Consider the following 23,286-nt stretch of genomic DNA (forward strand, 5'->3'; position numbering starts at 1 on the left):
TGAACTCCACGGTGGCAACTTTAACCTTTTGTTCCTCGGTGTAATCGTAGCAGTCGAAGACCATCTCGATACGGCCTTCCCACTCCAAGTAAGCTTCAGGATCACTTTTGCCTTTGAATGCGGGGACTTGAATTTTAATCTCCTTGAGTTCGTTCTTAGGCGCGTCCCTTGTGGGCCTCTCGGGTCGCCCCTCATCCTCACTAGCGGAGTAGTCTTCGCCATTTGCCTCTTTGGTGCTGTGGTTACTCCGATTGTGGGATCTAGAACGAGAGCCTCGTGTGAGACTCCTAGACAACTCGTCAAAACGATTGTGTAATGTCTCCATTTGTTGTTCGCTGATCCGCCTTAGCTCATTCTTCATTGCGGCGAACAACAAGGAATGATCGGTGTTTGCTTGTTGCTCCATGTCTCGCTTGATGCCCCTGCAAAGGTTAGTAACAAGCAAAAGCAAAAGAAAGTGCAAATATAATCCTCACCTCACTCCCTTAGTATATCCCTCACGCTCGTGTGTAGTGCTCAATTCACTCTACGAAACTTACCAAGTACCTTTACCTGTTGGTCTAGGTAATTGAGGAATGTTGCGCGAGTCCCACAATTTGTCACCAACTTTTCCCACAAGAGTAAACAAGAGTGAAGGACACGGTTTGGATGAGATTGTGGTGAAGGAAGAACGGTTTTGGAAGTCTTAGGGCGGTAGACAGATTTGGAAAATATTGCCAAGAAAGGACACTCTAAGAAATCCTAAGATGTAGGAGTAGTTTCCTAAAATGTAGGAGAATTTCCAAAAATGGAGGAGAAAAAAACAGGAGATGTCCAAGAGCTATCCAAGTAGGTTATTTAGTCTCCTAAACTAAGTTGGAAAACAAGTTGGAGTTGGAAACTTCCTTTGAAGACCTTGCTTAAGCAACTTCCTAATTCTTCTCAAAACAGCTTGGTTTCTTCCCTCCTTCAACCGAAAATTTCCAGAATTCCTCCCTCTTATTCCCTTCCCAAAGTCGGCTAAGAGAAACCCTATAAACCCTCTTAAGCAGCAGCCCACTATGCTCACAACACAAACCAGAATTGGACCACTGAAATTTCCAGATTTCTTCCTTCTTGAACCCCTCCCAAGGTCGGCTATTGTCTCCTATTAAACCTCCCCTCACAGCCGCACACTTACCCAAGCAATTCGGCTCCCTCTCTACTCCAAGAACAAGAAATTCGCCCTCTCTCCTACAAGACAGGTTTGGTCCTTGTCACTCCAGAAATTCGGCTCCAATGGACTCCCAAGGGCATGCGAGTGATGTTACTCAAGAACCTCCCAAGAAATTCACTCCTCAATCAAGAAGACCACGTGTGGATGCAAGATCTTACAAGAAACTTTTTATAAGAAAGGAAGTGCAAGTGTTCAAGGCTCAAGGTGATCAAGTTGTTCGAAGGGTGGTTCAAGTTTCCAAGACTCAAGATCAAGAACCCCAAGAAGAGGTTGGCCAAAACTTTTGAGTTTGTTTCCTTTTCTTTTTCTTTTGTTCGAATTTTCTGTTTGGGTACAAGCACGATGTAAACAAAACTGATCTTGGCAATAAAATTCGACTTCCCCTTGCTTCTTGTTGTGCCACCCGATTGCTCTTCTATCTTTTCTTTTTGATTCTGTTTTTTTTTTTTTTTTTTTAACTAGGCAAAAGAACTACACCTGGCCGAAAGGGTTCAAAACCCAGATTTTGGTCAGGCCCTAATTTACTTCACCCAACAGCCCCAAAACTCCAAGATTTTATCAAGAACTTCCAAGAACTTCAAGATTAAATTCAAGAAACTCAAGAAACCTAAAAATCTTGTAGATTTCCTTCAAGATTCACAACTCCAACAAGTTTGATCCACAAATCAGTTTAGAAAACTAACTAACACAACTTAGATTAAACAATTAAACACTTGGACAGATTTGGCAACCACAAGAACCCTAGCCGCACAAAACCGTAGCCGCGGTTTTCCTTTTTGTGTTTTTTTTTTTTTTTTTTTTTGTAAAACAAGGCAGCGGAAAATAAGGAAAACTAAGACAAGACTACGGATATAACGAAAGATACCTCTACCAAAGCTCTGATACCAACTGATACGTTCCTCGATCAACACGTTTCGAGACACGTAGCACGTTTGCCCAAGGATCTAGCGAGGATGTCCAACGCTTGGAATTGCGGGGTCTAGAACCAAACGGACGACACGATATGATTCAAGACGGTAGACGACACTCCGATGAAGGTGAATACTCCAGGGGAATCGGTCGGTAGAACAATCTAGGACAGAACGCAAGACTGCTCAAAACCCTTGCCAAAGCAAGTAAAGGAATTGTAACTCTCGAATGTAAGAGAAAACAATACTGAATTTTTATGATAAAACGACTACCCTAAAACCTTACAAAGCAAGCCTATTTATAGGCTAAAGTGACTAAAAACCCTAAGGAAATAATGACAAAGAGTTCGGCCATCTTGGTGTCCAAGATGGGCTGGCCCAATGAGCTATGAAGACACATTAATCCAGTCTAACAAGTACTAAGGTTAAGGCCCTATAGGGCCGATCCTCTTGCAGGCTCACTTGGGTCTCCGTGGGCTTGGATCATGGTGTAAATGGCTTGATTGTCTCTCTCTAAGCCCTCAATATCTTTGTGCACTCCATGTTGGTCTTGGACTACTCGAACCAGGGCTTGGAGTGATTCTTTGAAGAGCTTGGCCCGTGCACGTGTGACTGGGCCCAATGGAACTCGAACTGGGTCGTTACGTGGGCCGAGACCCGTGCACACATCAATGACTCACGAACAACTTGGACAGATTGGATGTACGAAACCCTAGTGAAGGACGCAAACCCTAGCTGCCGCAAGAGTTGGTTTTTCTTGCTGCCCAAGCGACAACCAACGGACCAAAACAGGCTTGTAACTCCAACCAGAATTTTGTACGTTTCAAGCGCACACAAACCACGGTAGAATTGACACAAAAACAACGAACAAGACTACGGACAGAATTGAAGAACAACTAACGACTCAATACCGAGAACAAGTTGCGGACAGATTTGTCAACAACCACAATGTACGAATGGACAGACCACTTCGGACAACACATGCAATCACACGACCAGAATTGAATCGACAACGACGCAACAAGGACTTCGGATAGAATCTTTTTTTTTTTAAAACAAGGCAGCGGAAATATCAAACCCTAGACGAACTAGATGAACAAGGAAACGGATATAACGGAAGATACCTCAACCTAAGCTCTGAAGCCAACTGATACGCTCCTCGATCACCTCGTTTGGAGACACGTAGCACGTTTGCCCAAGGATCTAGCAAGGTTGTCCCACGTTTGGTTTGCGGAACCCAAAATTAAGACGGATGACACGACTTGACTCAAGGCGATAGAACGGCGACTCCAATTGAGGTGGTTACTCAAGTAGATAGGCCAGACGAACAATCAAGGACAATCGCGAGATTGCTCAAGAACCCTTGCCAAAGCAAGTAAAAGGATTCGAATCTCTCAATAATGGAAGAGAAACAAAATTGAAATTTTATTATCAAAGTATGTAACCCTTTGCTTGTACAAAGGGAGCCTTTTTATAGGCTAGAGACCTAGGGACCTAATCCTTTTTAGACAAGGATTTTGCGGCCCATCTTCGTACCACTAGCAAGAGTAGTTCGGTCCACACTTAATGATACGTTCCTCGATCAACTTGTTTCGAGGCACGTAGCACGTTTGCCCAAGGATCTAACAAGGTTGTCCAGCGCTTGGATCGTGGGACCTAGAATCAAACGGACGACACGATTTGATTTAGGTGGTAGACGACACTCCGATGAAGGTGAATACTCCAGGGGAATAGGTCTGATGAACAATCGAGGGCAGGATGCAAGATTGCTCAATAACCCTTGCCAAAGCAAGTTAAAGTGCTCGAACTCTCTTCTTAGAAGAAGGAACGAATTAAACCAATTTTATTGATAAAACGACCACCCTAAAACCTTACAAAGCAAGCCTATTTATAGGCCAAAGTGACTAAGAAAACCTAAGGAAACAATGGCAAAGAGTTCGGCCATCTTGGTGTCCAAGATGGGCCGGCCCAATGAGCTATGAAGACAAATTAATCCAATCTATCAAATACTAAGGCTAAGGCCCTATAGGGCCGGTCCTCTTGAAGGCCCACTTGAGTCTTCGTGGGCTTGGATCATGGTGCAAATGGCTTGATTGTCTCTCTCTAAGCCCTCAATATCTTTGTGAACTCCATGTTGGTCTTGGACGACTCGAACCAGGGCTTGGAGTGATTCTTTGAAGAGCTTGGCCCGTGCACGTGTGACTGGGCCCAATGGAACTCGGACTGGGTTATTGCGTGGGCCGAGACTCGTGCACACATCAGTCCCCTCCTCTTGAGAAGGATTTGCCCTCAAATCTGGATCCTCCTCGTCAAGAAATGGGCTTAGGTCCGCGACGTTGAAGGTTGCACTAACAGTGTACTCCCCAGGTAGCTCCAACTTGTATGCGTTGTCATTGACTCGTTGGAGTACCCGAAATGGTCCATCACCTCTTGGGGACAATTTGCTTTGGCGTTGCTTGGGAAATCGTTCTTTCCTCAAGTGTAGCCAAACCCAATCTCCAGGCTCAAAAATCATCTTGCGACGGTGCTTGTTGGCTTGCTGGATGTATTGCTGCGTACGCTTCTCAATGTTTGCTCGCACGGCCTCATGTAACCTGCGCACAGAATCAGCTTTCTGTTTCCCATCTAAGCTTCTGTGCTCAGAGGAAGGTAAGGGCACCAAATCAAGGGAGGTGACGGGGTTGAAGCCATAAACAATCTCAAAGGGGGAGTATTGTGTGGCACTATGCACAGTTCGATTGTAGGCGAATTCAACATGAGGGAGGCACTCTTCCCAAGTCTTAAGATTCTTTTTAATCAAGGCCCGAAGTAGAGTGCCAAGTGTGCGATTGACAACTTCAGTTTGTCCATCGCTTTGTAGATGACTAGTGGTGGAGAATAATAACCTAGTGCCTAGTTTGGACCACAAAGTCTTCCAAAAGTAACTCAAGAATTTCACATCTCTATCACTGACAATAGTTTTAGGCAGGCCATGCAGACGGACAATTTCTTTGAAGAACAGATTAGCAATATGAGATGCATCGTCAGTTTTGTGGCAAGGAATAAAATGAGCCATCTTAGAGAATCTATCAACCACAACAAAGATGGAGTCATTACCCCTTGTTGATCTAGGCAATCCTAATACAAAGTCCATAGACAAATCAACCCAAGGATGGTGAGGGATAGGTAATGGGGTATACAAGCCATATGGATTTGTCTTAGACTTTGCCTTGTGACAAGTAGCACATCTACCAACCATGCGTTCAACATCTCTACGCATATGAGGCTAGTAAAAGTGCTCTTGCAACATGGCCAGAGTCTTGGTGATGCCAAAGTGGCCCATGAGACTACCACTATGTGCCTCTCGAATCAAAAGATCACGAATGGAAGAATTAGGTACACACAGTTTATCTACATGGAATAGAAATCCATCATGCAAGAAGTATTTTCCATGCGGGTTCTTAACACAAGCAACATAGATATCACCAAAGTCATGATCATTTGTGTAGAGTTCCTTAACCATTTCGAACCCTAGTAACTTGGCATCCAGAAGGGCAAGCAACGAATGTCTACGTGATAATGCATCAGCCACTACATTCGTTTTGCCAGTCTTATACTTAATGACATACGAAAAGGTGTCAATGAAGCTTACCCATTTGGCATGTCGCTTGCTTAACTTGGGTTGTCCCTTGAGGTACTTCAATGACTCGTGATCAGTGTGTATCACGAACTCCCGAGGGCGAAGATAGTGTTGCCAAGTCTCCAAAGCCCTCACTAAAGCGTACAACTCCTTGTCGTACGTGGGGTAGTTTAATGCAGCTCCCCCCAGTTTCTCACTAAAGAAGGCACAAGGCCTCTTGTCTTGCTTGAGAACCGCTCCAATACCTACACCAGAAGCATCACATTCAATTTCAAAAGTCTTGTGAAAATTTGGTAATGCTAACACAGGTGCATGTGTGAGTGTGTCCTTGAGGGCGAGAAATGCTTGTTCTTGTGATTCTCCCCAGTGGAACTTGTCATTCTTCTTTATCACGGCGGTCAACGGGGCGGCAATGGTGCTAAAATCTTTGACAAAGCGCCGGTAAAAGCCCGCCAATCCAAGAAAGCTGCGCACGTCAGGGACGGACGTGGGAGTTGGCCATTGCTCGATGGCCTCAATCTTGGATTTGTCCACCTTGATGCCCTGCGAACTTACCACATAGCCTAAAAACACAAGCTCGTTAGTACAAAAGGTGCACTTCTTGAGGTTGGCGTAAAGATGCGCCTGTCGAAGTGTCTCAAGAACTAATCTCACATGCTCTAGGTGCTCATGCTCACTATGACTATAGATCAGGATGTCATCAAAGTAAACAATGACAAACTTGCCAATAAAGTGTCTCAACACATGGTTCATTAGTCGCATGAAGGTGCTAGGGGCATTAGTTAAGCCAAAAGGCATGACTAGCCACTCATAGAGACCATGTTTGGTTTTGAAGGCTATTTTCCACTCGTCGCCTTCTTTCATCCGAATTTGATGATAGCCGCTCCTTAAGTCTATTTTGGTGAAAATAATGGCACCATCGAGTTCATCAAGTGTGACAGCCCCACTTTCCCCTAAGGCGAACCAAAGAGGTTAGCGGACTGCCTGCCCAGCTCTCGCCAGGACTAACGGTGCAGTATAGAGCGATCTTTCACGTTCCGGAACTTATAACGCGCGCAAATAAGGCAAAAGGGCAAAATAACCCAAAATAAAAGAAAATGAAACCCGGAGTCGGCCATGAATAGTAACCGACTCGTCCGAACCCAACCAAACATCGAATTACATAAACCACATAACATTTAGCCTTTACAAACCAAAATGACATTTAAAAGTGATACAAAAGTCGCTACATATATGGTTTGCCAAAACAAAAGTGAAAACGGCCCTAATGATACATTTAGGGTCCCATTTTATATACAATACAAAAGAGTCATTCATCTAGTTCATTTGGCAACCATTTATCAAAATTCATTCCAAAAGAGTCATATTCCTGTAAGGAAAACAAAAGGAACGGGGTGAGCTAATTGCCCAGTGAGAATACAACTCAAGCAACCAAATTCATGGATACATCAAGTTTAACAGTCCAATTTACCAAAATAAATAAAGCCACACATTAATAATGAGGATAAAAGGATACGGGTGGCTCTCAAGAGCCCTTTTCCTCGTTTGAATTCTTGATCGGTCTCATTGACTCTCCGTCAATGTTTGAAAAGTAACCAACTGTAGACTCCTCTTCTCTCCCATTCCTTCCACCAAACATCCCCCTACCGGGCCCGCACTCCAAACACTTGCACTGTGGTATTACTCGAGTATACCGGAATCAAGAGTCTCTCATACTACAAGATTCCTTATAACTTTACCCAAGGCTCATTAATTGTCACGACCAAACCCTTGTCGGCTCGATTCAATCAACTACCAATGGGGTTGAGCTCAATGATAACATTTGTAGTCGTTGGATACTTGTCCAATCGATATCAAGTCATGTATTTCATTTCATCTATCAGTTCATATAACTTTCCAATAACTTTCCAATAACTTTTCAATAACATGTGAAACAATAAGTGAGAGTGATAAAGTACACTCTCACATCAATCCATTAACATACAACATCTCAAGTTCAAATATCAAAGCCATATAATAGCACACAAGTGAGTAGTACACTCACCAATCAATTAAGTGCTATTTCATGCACTTCCGTCAGGAGAATGTCATGAGCTATCGTCACGCCCTAGAACATGTAAACAAATACCATAAGACTCGATAACGAGTCATAAAGTCAAACCAATTATCGCCCAATAGGGTTTCATGCATGGAAATTCAAGGGTTAAATACTTAACCTTTACTCAAGTCGAGAATATAGTTTTCTAAATCTCGAGTAAAAATTCGGGCAGCATGCCCTTTGTGTTTACCAAATTTTCCAGCCATAAGGCTTCATTATTTTTCTTCAATCACAACCCAACAACACACATATAAGCATTTCATGTCAAGAGCCGTTCCATAGCTCACAATATCATAAAACAAGAAACCATACCGAGCCATAAACAACACCAATTCACAACCCCAATAGGGTTTTATAAACATATACAAGCATGAAAGCAAACCAGAAATTAAGAAAGGCTTTAATGTTGGCCTTGATAAGAAAACCGGTTTTGACGTCATAATGCGGTAGTGGCACAACTCTCACTACAATTATCGGTTAGGGGTGTAAGACCCACCGTTTCGAAGCTATGAAACAGGGCTACAACAATGTAGAAGGCCTCTCAGTCCAAATCCTAGCACAACTAGGTCAAAAGTGCCAAATACCAAACCAGAATTACCAAAACAGATTTGCAAAACACAGAAAACTGTAATAGGTATATCTCAGTCCATACAAGTCTAAATGCCGAAATTACAAAGGCATAAGTTATTTAAGACATCCAGCTACATTTCATCAGAAGACACCAACTCCAAAATCCAAACCAATTCCAGTCAAAACAGGCAATTACTATCGCAGTTCGGACATTCTGTGCACCAAAAACAGCAACAGTAAAAATGGCATAACTCACTCTACACTTGTCCAATTACCCTGACATTTTGCAGGCACACTAAACTCATCAATACCTACAACTTTCATGTTTTGAGCAAAGTCCAATTCGGCCTCTAGCCCTATGATCAAAAACCGGACAGAATTGGAGAATTAAGAACCCTAACTTTCCATTTTCACACCAAATCCAAAATTGATTGCATTTAACCACATTTCACATCCACTAGAGCCATTATAGTCCATTGCCCATCATCACAAACAATCACACCATCATAATCCAATTAAACCAGAAAAATTCCCAATAAATTAAAAACTTCACCAAAACAAGCCAAATCAAGGGGTAAATCACATATTCCTTCACTCATGCCCCCATTAAGCACAAAATAAGCATTATTAGAGGTAGTAGGGTGTTTCAAGCTTCACTTACCAAGAACCAAGAGAGAGGAAGATGTTGGCCACCTTAGAGCTTCAAACAAAGTTCACCAAACAACTTACTATCACTAGAAGATAAGGTTTTATGGAGTAGAATCTAGTCTAAGCCTTTGTTCATGGAAGATTAAAGCTTATGGAAGCTTGAAAGTTAGGAAATTGTCTTCTTCTTTGAGAGAGAGAGAGAGCCGGCCATCAAGGGTGCAAAAATGGTGAATTTTGTGCAATTTTTTGAGATATTTAACCTTTGGTCAAAAAAGTCAAAATTGTGAATAGTAATTCTTAAAAGGCATCAAATGAGAAGGTGACACTTGTTACCTCCTTAAATGCATTCCTATCTTTCTTTTCTCTCTCACATCAATCACTTCACACACTCTACTCATCTCTTAACACCCGATAAATTTTAAACAGTATCCGAAACTTAACCTTATTGGCCGAATTTTTCCAAACTTTTCGCACTAGTGGGTCCCACATCCACTATTTACTCTTAATTTTCTAAAAATTCTCCAATGCTAGAAAAATCATCTTAAAACTATAATTGCTCATAAAATCCACTAAGAAAATATTTCTAAGCCAGAAAATGCAGAAAACATGCAATTAAGAGGAAATAAACCCTAGGAAAATAATTAGGGTTTTACGGGTTCTCACACTCTCCCCCCCTTAAAAGAATTTCGTCCTCGAAATTTTCCTTCAAATTTAAAGTAACCAATGGCCTGTACCTTCTCCGTCTTCAGAGTCAGAAGAAACGAGGTTCTTCATTCCAGTCCCTTCTCCACTTGACGGTGCAGGGTCGGTATGGGTTGGTTGTTGAGTTCTTTTCTTTTTCAGCACTTTAATCGGGCAATATGCAATTCGATGCTCGATGCTCCCACAGCGCAGACATCTACTCCCCTTTCTCCAGCAATCATTCTCAGTGTGATTGGCCTTTCCGCAATAGTCACAAGTCAAGTGGAAAGTCATCTTTTTGCTTTTCGGAGAAATCTCCCCCTGTCTGGTTTGGCTTTCATTGACAAATCTTTTATCTACCGCCCACATTGTCCATGGCGGCCCGAATAACTGGTTCACTTTCTGTACTTTAGAAGGTTCCTCACTCACGCTACCCACTGCACCCCTTTTCCGTATTTGGGAAGCTTTCACTTGCACCTTTGCATTCTTGATGCATTGAGCCTTTTCCAGGGCCTCCTCGGAAATCCCTTCATAATTCCTTTTTAGCTCTAAGTTTTTGTGCAGGAGCTCAATTTTCTCTGTATACTCGTGCTTCCAGCGCCCTTCCCAGTATGCGACTAGGTTCTTTTGGACTTCTATTTCGTCTCGAAGACCCCCGATTTCATTATACATCTCAACCCTACGTGCCATTTTACAGAGTTGCTGGACCTCAGATGGTAGCCTGTCGGCAAAACAATGGGTCATAAGAAAGTCTTAATTACAAGTAGCACTCTTGGTCCACGTTCGGTTCAGGTGTTGTTTCCTCCCTTTCTTCTCTTTGACTCTTGGTCTCGTTTTGTGTCACTGCTATGACCATGTCCGCGGGTTTTTTTTTTCCAAAAGGGTACTTCCATGCATGAATGCAATAAATTGACTACCAATAACATATCGCATATAACACGTTATATTAAAAGACGGATAAGCAAGTAAGCAAATATAGACTTAGTAATATACAGTCGAAAAGTCATCCCAGTACCAGCCCGTCTGGTCTCTCACGTCACTTACTATCCAAACTAGATGTCCATTGATCTCTTGTGCTCATTTTAGTCAGACAAAGCCTGTTCACGTTTCCAAAATACAAGGCTTGTTTCCAAAACACAGGGTTCAAATACCTAGTAGCTTACATCACCTCAATTCTGGGGTACTCGGGCACGGAAATCCGAAATAAGATAGTTCACATCTCGAGCTGGCCAGTCCCAAGAGTAAACCATCTACAAATCAAAATTCCTGTCCGACATACTTATCTAGGGTCCTTAAATACCATGAGAAAGATTAAAGACCTATAACACTTCAAGGTTCATAACTTATGCTCAAACGAGCACTTAAACATATTCATGAAATTAGGACCACAACACCACTTGGCCCAGTCTCACTTCGCGCAGAGACCACGCGACGTGGCTCTGATACCACCTATGACAGCCCCACTTTCCCCTAAGGCGAACCAAAGAGGTTAGCGGACTGCCTGCCCAGCTCTCGCCAGGACTAACGGTGCAGTATAGAGCGATCTTTCACGTTCCGGAACTTATAACGCGCGCAAATAAGGCAAAAGGGCAAAATAACCCAAAATAAAAGAAAATGAAACCCGGAGTCGGCCATGAATAGTAACCGACTCGTCCGAACCCAACCAAACATCGAATTACATAAACCACATAACATTTAGCCTTTACAAACCAAAATGACATTTAAAAGTGATACAAAAGTCGCTACATATATGGTTTGCCAAAACAAAAGTGAAAACGGCCCTAATGATACATTTAGGGTCCCATTTTATATACAATACAAAAGAGTCATTCATCTAGTTCATTTGGCAACCATTTATCAAAATTCATTCCAAAAGAGTCATATTCCTGTAAGGAAAACAAAAGGAACGGGGTGAGCTAATTGCCCAGTGAGAATACAACTCAAGCAACCAAATTCATGGATACATCAAGTTTAACAGTCCAATTTACCAAAATAAATAAAGCCACACATTAATAATGAGGATAAAAGGATACGGGTGGCTCTCAAGAGCCCTTTTCCTCGTTTGAATTCTTGATCGGTCTCATTGACTCTCCGTCAATGTTTGAAAAGTAACCAACTGTAGACTCCTCTTCTCTCCCATTCCTTCCACCAAACATCCCCCTACCGGGCCCGCACTCCAAACACTTGCACTGTGGTATTACTCGAGTATACCGGAATCAAGAGTCTCTCATACTACAAGATTCCTTATAACTTTACCCAAGGCTCATTAATTGTCACGACCAAACCCTTGTCGGCTCGATTCAATCAACTACCAATGGGGTTGAGCTCAATGATAACATTTGTAGTCGTTGGATACTTGTCCAATCGATATCAAGTCATGTATTTCATTTCATCTATCAGTTCATATAACTTTCCAATAACTTTCCAATAACTTTTCAATAACATGTGAAACAATAAGTGAGAGTGATAAAGTACACTCTCACATCAATCCATTAACATACAACATCTCAAGTTCAAATATCAAAGCCATATAATAGCACACAAGTGAGTAGTACACTCACCAATCAATTAAGTGCTATTTCATGCACTTCCGTCAGGAGAATGTCATGAGCTATCGTCACGCCCTAGAACATGTAAACAAATACCATAAGACTCGATAACGAGTCATAAAGTCAAACCAATTATCGCCCAATAGGGTTTCATGCATGGAAATTCAAGGGTTAAATACTTAACCTTTACTCAAGTCGAGAATATAGTTTTCTAAATCTCGAGTAAAAATTCGGGCAGCATGCCCTTTGTGTTTACCAAATTTTCCAGCCATAAGGCTTCATTATTTTTCTTCAATCACAACCCAACAACACACATATAAGCATTTCATGTCAAGAGCCGTTCCATAGCTCACAATATCATAAAACAAGAAACCATACCGAGCCATAAACAACACCAATTCACAACCCCAATAGGGTTTTATAAACATATACAAGCATGAAAGCAAACCAGAAATTAAGAAAGGCTTTAATGTTGGCCTTGATAAGAAAACCGGTTTTGACGTCATAATGCGGTAGTGGCACAACTCTCACTACAATTATCGGTTAGGGGTGTAAGACCCACCGTTTCGAAGCTATGAAACAGGGCTACAACAATGTAGAAGGCCTCTCAGTCCAAATCCTAGCACAACTAGGTCAAAAGTGCCAAATACCAAACCAGAATTACCAAAACAGATTTGCAAAACACAGAAAACTGTAATAGGTATATCTCAGTCCATACAAGTCTAAATGCCGAAATTACAAAGGCATAAGTTATTTAAGACATCCAGCTACATTTCATCAGAAGACACCAACTCCAAAATCCAAACCAATTCCAGTCAAAACAGGCAATTACTATCGCAGTTCGGACATTCTGTGCACCAAAAACAGCAACAGTAAAAATGGCATAACTCACTCTACACTTGTCCAATTGCCCTGACATTTTGCAGGCACACTAAACTCATCAATACCTACAACTTTCATGTTTTGAGCAAAGTCCAATTCGGCCTCTAGCCCTATGATCAAAAACCGGACAGAATTGGAGAATTAAGAACCCTAACTTTCCATTTTCACACCAAATCCAAAATTGATTGCATTTAACCACATTTCACATCCACTAGAGCCATTATAGTCCATTGCCCATCATCACAAACAATCACACCATCATAATCCAATTAAACCAGAAAAATTCCCAATAAATTAAAAACTTCACCAAAACAAGCCAAATCAAGGGGTAAATCACATATTCCTTCACTCATGCCCCCATTAAGCACAAAATAAGCATTATTAGAGGTAGTAGGGTGTTTCAAGCTTCACTTACCAAGAACCAAGAGAGAGGAAGATGTTGGCCACCTTAGAGCTTCAAACAAAGTTCACCAAACAACTTACTATCACTAGAAGATAAGGTTTTATGGAGTAGAATCTAGTCTAAGCCTTTGTTCATGGAAGATTAAAGCTTATGGAAGCTTGAAAGTTAGGAAATTGTCTTCTTCTTTGAGAGAGAGAGAGAGCCGGCCATCAAGGGTGCAAAAATGGTGAATTTTGTGCAATTTTTTGAGATATTTAACCTTTGGTCAAAAAAGTCAAAATTGTGAATAGTAATTCTTAAAAGGCATCAAATGAGAAGGTGACACTTGTTACCTCCTTAAATGCATTCCTATCTTTCTTTTCTCTCTCACATCAATCACTTCACACACTCTACTCATCTCTTAACACCCGATAAATTTTAAACAGTATCCGAAACTTAACCTTATTGGCCGAATTTTTCCAAACTTTTCGCACTAGTGGGTCCCACATCCACTATTTACTCTTAATTTTCTAAAAATTCTCCAATGCTAGAAAAATCATCTTAAAACTATAATTGCTCATAAAATCCACTAAGAAAATATTTCTAAGCCAGAAAATGCAGAAAACATGCAATTAAGAGGAAATAAACCCTAGGAAAATAATTAGGGTTTTACGGGTTCTCACACTCTCCCCCCCTTAAAAGAATTTCGTCCTCGAAATTTTCCTTCAAATTTAAAGTAACCAATGGCCTGTACCTTCTCCGTCTTCAGAGTCAGAAGAAACGAGGTTCTTCATTCCAGTCCCTTCTCCACTTGACGGTGCAGGGTCGGTATGGGTTGGTTGTTGAGTTCTTTTCTTTTTCAGCACTTTAATCGGGCAATATGCAATTCGATGCTCGATGCTCCCACAGCGCAGACATCTACTCCCCTTTCTCCAGCAATCATTCTCAGTGTGATTGGCCTTTCCGCAATAGTCACAAGTCAAGTGGAAAGTCATCTTTTTGCTTTTCGGAGAAATCTCCCCCTGTCTGGTTTGGCTTTCATTGACAAATCTTTTATCTACCGCCCCCATTGTCCATGGCGGCCCGAATAACTGGTTCACTTTCTGTACTTTAGAAGGTTCCTCACTCACGCTACCCACTGCACCCCTTTTCCGTATTTGGGAAGCTTTCACTTGCACCTTTGCATTCTTGATGCATTGAGCCTTTTCCAGGGCCTCCTCGGAAATCCCTTCATAATTCCTTTTTAGCTCTAAGTTTTTGTGCAGGAGCTCAATTTTCTCTGTATACTCGTGCTTCCAGCGCCCTTCCCAGTATGCGACTAGGTTCTTTTGGACTTCTATTTCGTCTCGAAGACCCCCGATTTCATTATACATCTCAACCCTACGTGCCATTTTACAGAGTTGCTGGACCTCAGATGGTAGCCTGTCGGCAAAACAATGGGTCATAAGAAAGTCTTAATTACAAGTAGCACTCTTGGTCCACGTTCGGTTCAGGTGTTGTTTCCTCCCTTTCTTCTCTTTGACTCTTGGTCTCGTTTTGTGTCACTGCTATGACCATGTCCGCGGGTTTTTTTTTTCCAAAAGGGTACTTCCATGCATGAATGCAATAAATTGACTACCAATAACATATCGCATATAACACGTTATATTAAAAGACGGATAAGCAAGTAAGCAAATATAGACTTAGTAATATACAGTCGAAAAGTCATCCCAGTACCAGCCCGTCTGGTCTCTCACGTCACTTACTATCCAAACTAGATGTCCATTGATCTCTTGTGCTCATTTTAGTCAGACAAAGCCTGTTCACGTTTCCAAAATACAAGGCTTGTTTCCAAAACACAGGGTTCAAATACCTAGTAGCTTACATCACCTCAATTCTGGGGTACTCGGGCACGGAAATCCGAAATAAGATAGTTCACATCTCGAGCTGGCCAGTCCCAAGAGTAAACCATCTACAAATCAAAATTCCTGTCCGACATACTTATCTAGGGTCCTTAAATACCATGAGAAAGATTAAAGACCTATAACACTTCAAGGTTCATAACTTATGCTCAAACGAGCACTTAAACATATTCATGAAATTAGGACCACAACACCACTTGGCCCAGTCTCACTTCGCGCAGAGACCACGCGACGTGGCTCTGATACCACCTATGACAGCCCCACTTTCCCCTAAGGCGAACCAAAGAGGTTAGCGGACTGCCTGCCCAGCTCTCGCCAGGACTAACGGTGCAGTATAGAGCGATCTTTCACGTTCCGGAACTTATAACGCGCGCAAATAAGGCAAAAGGGCAAAATAACCCAAAATAAAAGAAAATGAAACCCGGAGTCGGCCATGAATAGTAACCGACTCGTCCGAACCCAACCAAACATCGAATTACATAAACCACATAACATTTAGCCTTTACAAACCAAAATGACATTTAAAAGTGATACAAAAGTCGCTACATATATGGTTTGCCAAAACAAAAGTGAAAACGGCCCTAATGATACATTTAGGGTCCCATTTTATATACAATACAAAAGAGTCATTCATCTAGTTCATTTGGCAACCATTTATCAAAATTCATTCCAAAAGAGTCATATTCCTGTAAGGAAAACAAAAGGAACGGGGTGAGCTAATTGCCCAGTGAGAATACAACTCAAGCAACCAAATTCATGGATACATCAAGTTTAACAGTCCAATTTACCAAAATAAATAAAGCCACACATTAATAATGAGGATAAAAGGATACGGGTGGCTCTCAAGAGCCCTTTTCCTCGTTTGAATTCTTGATCGGTCTCATTGACTCTCCGTCAATGTTTGAAAAGTAACCAACTGTAGACTCCTCTTCTCTCCCATTCCTTCCACCAAACATCCCCCTACCGGGCCCGCACTCCAAACACTTGCACTGTGGTATTACTCGAGTATACCGGAATCAAGAGTCTCTCATACTACAAGATTCCTTATAACTTTACCCAAGGCTCATTAATTGTCACGACCAAACCCTTGTCGGCTCGATTCAATCAACTACCAATGGGGTTGAGCTCAATGATAACATTTGTAGTCGTTGGATACTTGTCCAATCGATATCAAGTCATGTATTTCATTTCATCTATCAGTTCATATAACTTTCCAATAACTTTCCAATAACTTTTCAATAACATGTGAAACAATAAGTGAGAGTGATAAAGTACACTCTCACATCAATCCATTAACATACAACATCTCAAGTTCAAATATCAAAGCCATATAATAGCACACAAGTGAGTAGTACACTCACCAATCAATTAAGTGCTATTTCATGCACTTCCGTCAGGAGAATGTCATGAGCTATCGTCACGCCCTAGAACATGTAAACAAATACCATAAGACTCGATAACGAGTCATAAAGTCAAACCAATTATCGCCCAATAGGGTTTCATGCATGGAAATTCAAGGGTTAAATACTTAACCTTTACTCAAGTCGAGAATATAGTTTTCTAAATCTCGAGTAAAAATTCGGGCAGCATGCCCTTTGTGTTTACCAAATTTTCCAGCCATAAGGCTTCATTATTTTTCTTCAATCACAACCCAACAACACACATATAAGCATTTCATGTCAAGAGCCGTTCCATAGCTCACAATATCATAAAACAAGAAACCATACCGAGCCATAAACAACACCAATTCACAACCCCAATAGGGTTTTATAAACATATACAAGCATGAAAGCAAACCAGAAATTAAGAAAGGCTTTAATGTTGGCCTTGATAAGAAAACCGGTTTTGACGTCATAATGCGGTAATGGCACAACTCTCACTACAATTATCGGTTAGGGGTGTAAGACCCACCGTTTCGAAGCTATGAAACAGGGCTACAACAATGTAGAAGGCCTCTCAGTCCAAATCCTAGCACAACTAGGTCAAAAGTGCCAAATACCAAACCAGAATTACCAAAACAGATTTGCAAAACACAGAAAACTGTAATAGGTATATCTCAGTCCATACAAGTCTAAATGCCGAAATTACAAAGGCATAAGTTATTTAAGACATCCAGCTACATTTCATCAGAAGACACCAACTCCAAAATCCAAACCAATTCCAGTCAAAACAGGCAATTACTATCGCAGTTCGGACATTCTGTGCACCAAAAACAGCAACAGTAAAAATGGCATAACTCACTCTACACTTGTCCAATTGCCCTGACATTTTGTAGGCACACTAAACTCATCAATACCTACAACTTTCATGTTTTGAGCAAAGTCCAATTCGGCCTCTAGCCCTATGATCAAAAACCGGACAGAATTGGAGAATTAAGAACCCTAACTTTCCATTTTCACACCAAATCCAAAATTGATTGCATTTAACCACATTTCACATCCACTAGAGCCATTATAGTCCATTGCCCATCATCACAAACAATCACACCATCATAATCCAATTAAACCAGAAAAATTCCCAATAAATTAAAAACTTCACCAAAACAAGCCAAATCAAGGGGTAAATCACATATTCCTTCACTCATGCCCCCATTAAGCACAAAATAAGCATTATTAGAGGTAGTAGGGTGTTTCAAGCTTCACTTACCAAGAACCAAGAGAGAGGAAGATGTTGGCCACCTTAGAGCTTCAAACAAAGTTCACCAAACAACTTACTATCACTAGAAGATAAGGTTTTATGGAGTAGAATCTAGTCTAAGCCTTTGTTCATGGAAGATTAAAGCTTATGGAAGCTTGAAAGTTAGGAAATTGTCTTCTTCTTTGAGAGAGAGAGAGAGCCGGCCATCAAGGGTGCAAAAATGGTGAATTTTGTGCAATTTTTTGAGATATTTAACCTTTGGTCAAAAAAGTCAAAATTGTGAATAGTAATTCTTAAAAGGCATCAAATGAGAAGGTGACACTTGTTACCTCCTTAAATGCATTCCTATCTTTCTTTTCTCTCTCACATCAATCACTTCACACACTCTACTCATCTCTTAACACCCGATAAATTTTAAACAGTATCCGAAACTTAACCTTATTGGCCGAATTTTTCCAAACTTTTCGCACTAGTGGGTCCCACATCCACTATTTACTCTTAATTTTCTAAAAATTCTCCAATGCTAGAAAAATCATCTTAAAACTATAATTGCTCATAAAATCCACTAAGAAAATATTTCTAAGCCAGAAAATGCAGAAAACATGCAATTAAGAGGAAATAAACCCTAGGAAAATAATTAGGGTTTTACGGGTTCTCACATCAAGCATATCATCAAGTCTAGGAATGGGATGACGATATTTGACAGTGATAGCGTTCACAGCCCGACAGTCAGTGCACATGCGCCAAGTACCGTCCTTTTTGGGAACAAGTATCACAGACACAGCGCAAGGACTTAGACTTTCCTTTACCCAACCCTTACCTAAGAGGCCATCAACTTGCCTTTGAAGCTCCTTGGTCTCCTCAGGGCCCATGCGGTAAGCAGGTTTGTTGGGCAATTGTGCTCCAGGAATGAGGTCGATTTGGTGTTCAATTCCCCGAATGGGTGGTAAGCCATCAGGGACCTCGTCAGGGAAAACATCCTCAAATTCTTGCAAAAGAGCAACTATGCTCGCAGGCAACGCCTTGTCGAGCTCAGCAACATCCAAGAGCACATGCTTGGAAATCATGAGAAGTATAGGCTGATTAGAGTTCACCACTTTTCTAACATCTTTAGCCTTAATAATCATGTTGTGCTTCCTAGTGGTAGGTGCGGTAGGTGATTTGTCATGTATACCCCTAGGTGTGCTCCCTTGACCCTTGGTTGATGGTTCACTCGTAGACGTGGAGTGTGACGGCCCCACCTCCCCCTAAGGCGCACCAAAGGGTTCGGCGGACCGCCTGCCCAACTCTCGCCAGGACTCAGTCACTCGTATCACGTGCGTACATCCATAGACAATAAGTAACCCATCCACTTCAACTTAATATATACATAGATGCTCAAGTAAAAGATAAGAAACTTCTACACACCAGAAGTTTTCAAAGTTTTTACCATTCAAGTACAAACATCGAATATACAAGGTTCTCATTCCTCATACAACCAGCCCGTGCCAAGCACTAGGGCGAGAACCATTACAAGGCCAAAGAACTAGATCAACCAGACTATACAGAACTCTCGTCCTTGCTCGCCTTCCCCTGCTAAGGAAAACAATTGACGTGGTATGAGCTAAAAAGCCCAGTGAGGTTCTATATAAATAAACAAGTAATTAAACAAGGAACATATCAAAAGGTATGGCACATGATTTCATGTTGGCATTTTAGCATGGAACAATTATCATGATACACGGTAACCATATACTGAAGGATACGGTGTTCCGGTGGAACTTTGTCGGTCCTCTGCACCTTATAACTTCCGGATCCCCACGGTTGACTGGCCATCACCTTATCCCTCCAGTGGTAATACTCGAGTATACCGACGGTTGTCCAGGGTTCCAACCTACCCGACCGAGCCCAGTCCTGGCTCGAGTAGGTCGGTAACCGAGGCGGGGCCCAAGTTCAGCTTAGAGCTTACAACATGCACAAGTAACCAAGTAAATCGGTAAACGGTAAATGGTAAAATTCATCAATTGAATAGGTCGAATGAGGTAAAGTACACACTCGCCTAACAATGATGGACAACTTCATATAGCATGTGATTCATGATAATTAAGTAATCAAGTGGACACTTAGCACGTAAACAAGACAAATTGATTTCATGGGAGCATGTAATTCACGAATATCACGTAATCACATAAATTGGAAATCGAGTAAACAGATAGTCAGGTAATCAGGTAGTCACAGAAAACACGGGTATATAGAACACTCACCTATTTACGCACAACAACGTGCAAAATATCCTTCCGGATATTATCTTTAGTCACTGAGAAAACCTAAAATTAAATGAAAAGAATATTACCACTCATTTATCACAAACAATTAGGTGCAATCAAAGAAACTCGACGAATGATGAGTAGAACGTATAAAAAGAGACTTTAAAGTGGAACGAGGACATTTGGACCCGTGGACAAAATACTCAAGAAAATCCTAAACCACTCCTCTTTATTTGGTAAGAGTAAGTAAACATTTGGAGTTTCCAATTGAAGAAGGATCATGTTTTTAAGATGGAAAAACGGTCATAGTATTATACAAGTTCAAATAGAACTTAGCTTTCGGGCGAAAATTTGGGCAGCATGCCCTTTGTGTTTACCTAATTTCCAGCCATTTATGGCTTCATGATTTTTCTCAGCCAATCCCAAAGTCATGTACAGCACAAACTCATCATAATAGCCATTTCATAGGCTCAAGACAATATAAGAACAAAATCAAAGGAATAACAAGTGCGGAAATGCAATTTGACAAAAGACAGCTTTGACGGGTTCATGCATAACGGTCACAACCGGAGTTACACTTATCGGATTGGGATGAAACTTAAGCCGTTTCGAAGCTAAGACACAGGACTACAATGTTGAAGAAGGCCACTCAGTCCAGTTTGCCCTGTATCTAGGTCAAATTTATCAAAATGATCCCAGATTTTCTAGTTCGAGGTTTACTGTGGTAGTCTAGATTCATCCACTCTAATCTCCGCACACATAACTCCAAATCCAATAATTCCAAAGCCATATGAAAGCTACGACAAATGTATACAATTCTCATGAAGATGACTTAGTCAGATTTACAGTGCAATCTAGTCAAATGCCCACTTTACAGATCCAAAATCCAACTAGTTGGTCAATTAACCGCACTGCATTCAAATGACCATATCCCAGTCTACCGAGGTCCGTTTAAGACGTTCTTGGCGGCGTTGAAAAGCTAATACAGGGTACTAAAACTTTCATGTTTTGACAATTGGCTAAATCTGAACGGATTATAGTAAACAAACACAACCAAAGAGACTAAACTGTCCACGCGGAATTCTGGAAAGTAACCTAGATCAGCGAGGGTATTTTCGTCTTTTCACAAGCTACGTTGCTCCGATTGAGCTGAAATTTTATAGGCATATATAAAATACCATTCTATACAACTTTCATGTTTTGTTCCAAGCCAAATTCGGCCTCTAACATGGAGCAATAAAATCGGGCAGAAAAGGGGGAAAATTTTCCAGAAATCTGGAATTTTGATTTCTAATGGAACCTTTCTTGATTTCTTGCTCCCATCATCACTATAACCACTTATCTAAGCTTAGATACAACATAGATCATCCATATAGCAAGTATAAGCAGCACATACCTCAAAAGAAACAAGGCTTGCAAGAGTACCACTTCACTTCCTCTTGAAAATTTTAGCTTCCCTAGCTTCCCAAGATCACAATTCACACTTTAATCGGTTTAGAATTTGTTTCTTGCACTTGGATGGTGCAAATCAAGAAGAAATTTTGGTTTTCTCTTGCTCTCCCTTTCCTCTCTCCTTGCTCGGCTATGCAGCAGAAAAATTGGGGAAGAATGAAGCTCACTTGGTCTTATAAGAAGACAAGAAAATTAGAACAAATTCTGTCCACAAGTTTAGCCAACACTTGGCTTGATTTCCACCACACAATTTTCTCTCTCCTTCCTTGCATTTTAGCCACAAATTTCGGCCAAGCTGTCATCATGAGAGAGGAGATATTTTACTCCATTAGTAATAAACTTGTGTGACAAGTAAGTGGCGGTCAAGTGGTCGGTTCAAACGGTAGTGCACGGTACACGTCGGTGTGACGCGTTTTCTCTTAAATCGCACGTACTAGGGTTTTTGCTTCCTATTCACTAACTTTTTATCATTGCTTCTAATCACATATTATTTCTCACTTAAAAGTCACTCTTAAGCACCAAATTTGATCCTTACTCGGTACCGGATAATTATACTTCGGTTACACGAAAAATCCGATTTCACCTTGAATTGAAAACGAATAGGAGAACCCTAATTTCCTATGGTCATTGGCACTTTTCTAGGGTGATTGAACCATGGATAACATGAAATAATAATTTCCAAATAATTTTCAAATAAAAGGGAATTTTTGAGAAATATGTAAGGAATTTGCGAGTCCTCACATGGAGCCTTTACCAGGGTCGACTGCCTTTAGTTTCCTCCTTTGACGGTCTTGTTCACACTCCCTTTGCAATAGTAGTTGGTCCTCATAAACTTGTGCAGGTGTGAGAGGTGTAAGGACCTTACGTTTGCCATCGTGCAAAAGTGTGTACTTATTTGCTCTTCCATCGAATGTGACGTGTTTGTCAAATTGCCAGGGCCTTCCCAAAATGATATGCGTAGCATGCATTGGTACTACGTCACACACGATTTCATCAGTGTAAGTACCAATTGAAAAGGGAATGCGGACCTGTTTGAAGACTCGTACCTCACCATCCTCACTTAGCCATTGGAGGCGGTAAGGATTTGGATGCCTGGTAGTGGGGAGTCCTAGACTCTCAACCATGAGCAAACTGGCCACGTTCGTGCAACTCCCACCGTCGATGATGAGACTACACACCTTGTCGCCTATCTTACAGCGGGTGTAGAAAAAGTTTTCGCGTTGTAGCTGCTCGTCCTCCTTAACGCGGGCGGTTAGCACTCGCCGTGACACCAAGCAACCTCCTTCTCCTCGTGTAGGTGAGCAAGCCTCCCCAGCTGACTCCTCTTCCAGGCAGTCGTCTTCGACCAGTTCGAGCATCTCCTCACATTCGTCATCATTAGACACGATTTCGCCATTGTGAGTGATGAGCATGACCCGTTGGTTTGGGCACTGAGATTGAATATGTCCAAACCCTTGGCACTTGAAGCACTTGATGTCCCTACTCCTAGTCTTAGGAGTCTCATGCGGTGCCTTTGAA

At 41.4% G+C, this 23,286-nt stretch overlaps 1 protein-coding gene and 1 long non-coding RNA gene across 2 annotated transcripts; both read right to left on the reverse strand.

Moving 5' to 3' along the window:
- Positions 1-350: 350 nt before the first annotated feature.
- LOC140015184 (uncharacterized) lies at positions 351-22,892 on the reverse strand. The gene is made up of 4 exons (XM_072067089.1): positions 22,510-22,892; positions 18,736-19,246; positions 6,377-6,655; positions 351-422 (listed from the first exon to the last, which is right to left on the reverse strand). Exons 1-4 carry the CDS (start codon positions 22,890-22,892, stop codon positions 351-353), a joined length of 1,245 nt encoding a protein of 414 aa, XP_071923190.1.
- LOC140015542 (uncharacterized) lies at positions 19,417-22,496 on the reverse strand. Its single transcript, XR_011822196.1, has 3 exons — positions 21,713-22,496; positions 20,314-20,376; positions 19,417-19,642 (listed from the first exon to the last, which is right to left on the reverse strand). It is a non-coding gene; the product is annotated as an uncharacterized lncRNA (long non-coding RNA).
- Positions 22,893-23,286: the final 394 nt, after the last annotated feature.

The sequence above is a fragment of the Coffea arabica genome, chromosome 10e (assembly GCF_036785885.1).
Source record: "Coffea arabica cultivar ET-39 chromosome 10e, Coffea Arabica ET-39 HiFi, whole genome shotgun sequence".
In the NCBI taxonomy this organism is placed as follows: Eukaryota; Viridiplantae; Streptophyta; class Magnoliopsida; order Gentianales; family Rubiaceae; genus Coffea; species Coffea arabica.

Bases quoted from the DNA above. Each gene is read 5' to 3' on its own strand.
- LOC140015184 (XM_072067089.1), bottom strand. From the start codon at position 22,892: ATGGTTGAGAGTCTAGGACTCCCCACTACCAGGCATCCAAATCCTTAC. The intron at 19,247-22,509 runs GTGAGGACTCGC...GAGCACACCTAG, and splicing joins GACCCTGGTAAAGGCTCCAT to GGGTATACATGACAAATCAC. The intron at 6,656-18,735 runs CTTGATGTGAGA...GGGGCTGTCACA, and splicing joins TTCCTAGACTTGATGATATG to CTTGATGAACTCGATGGTGC.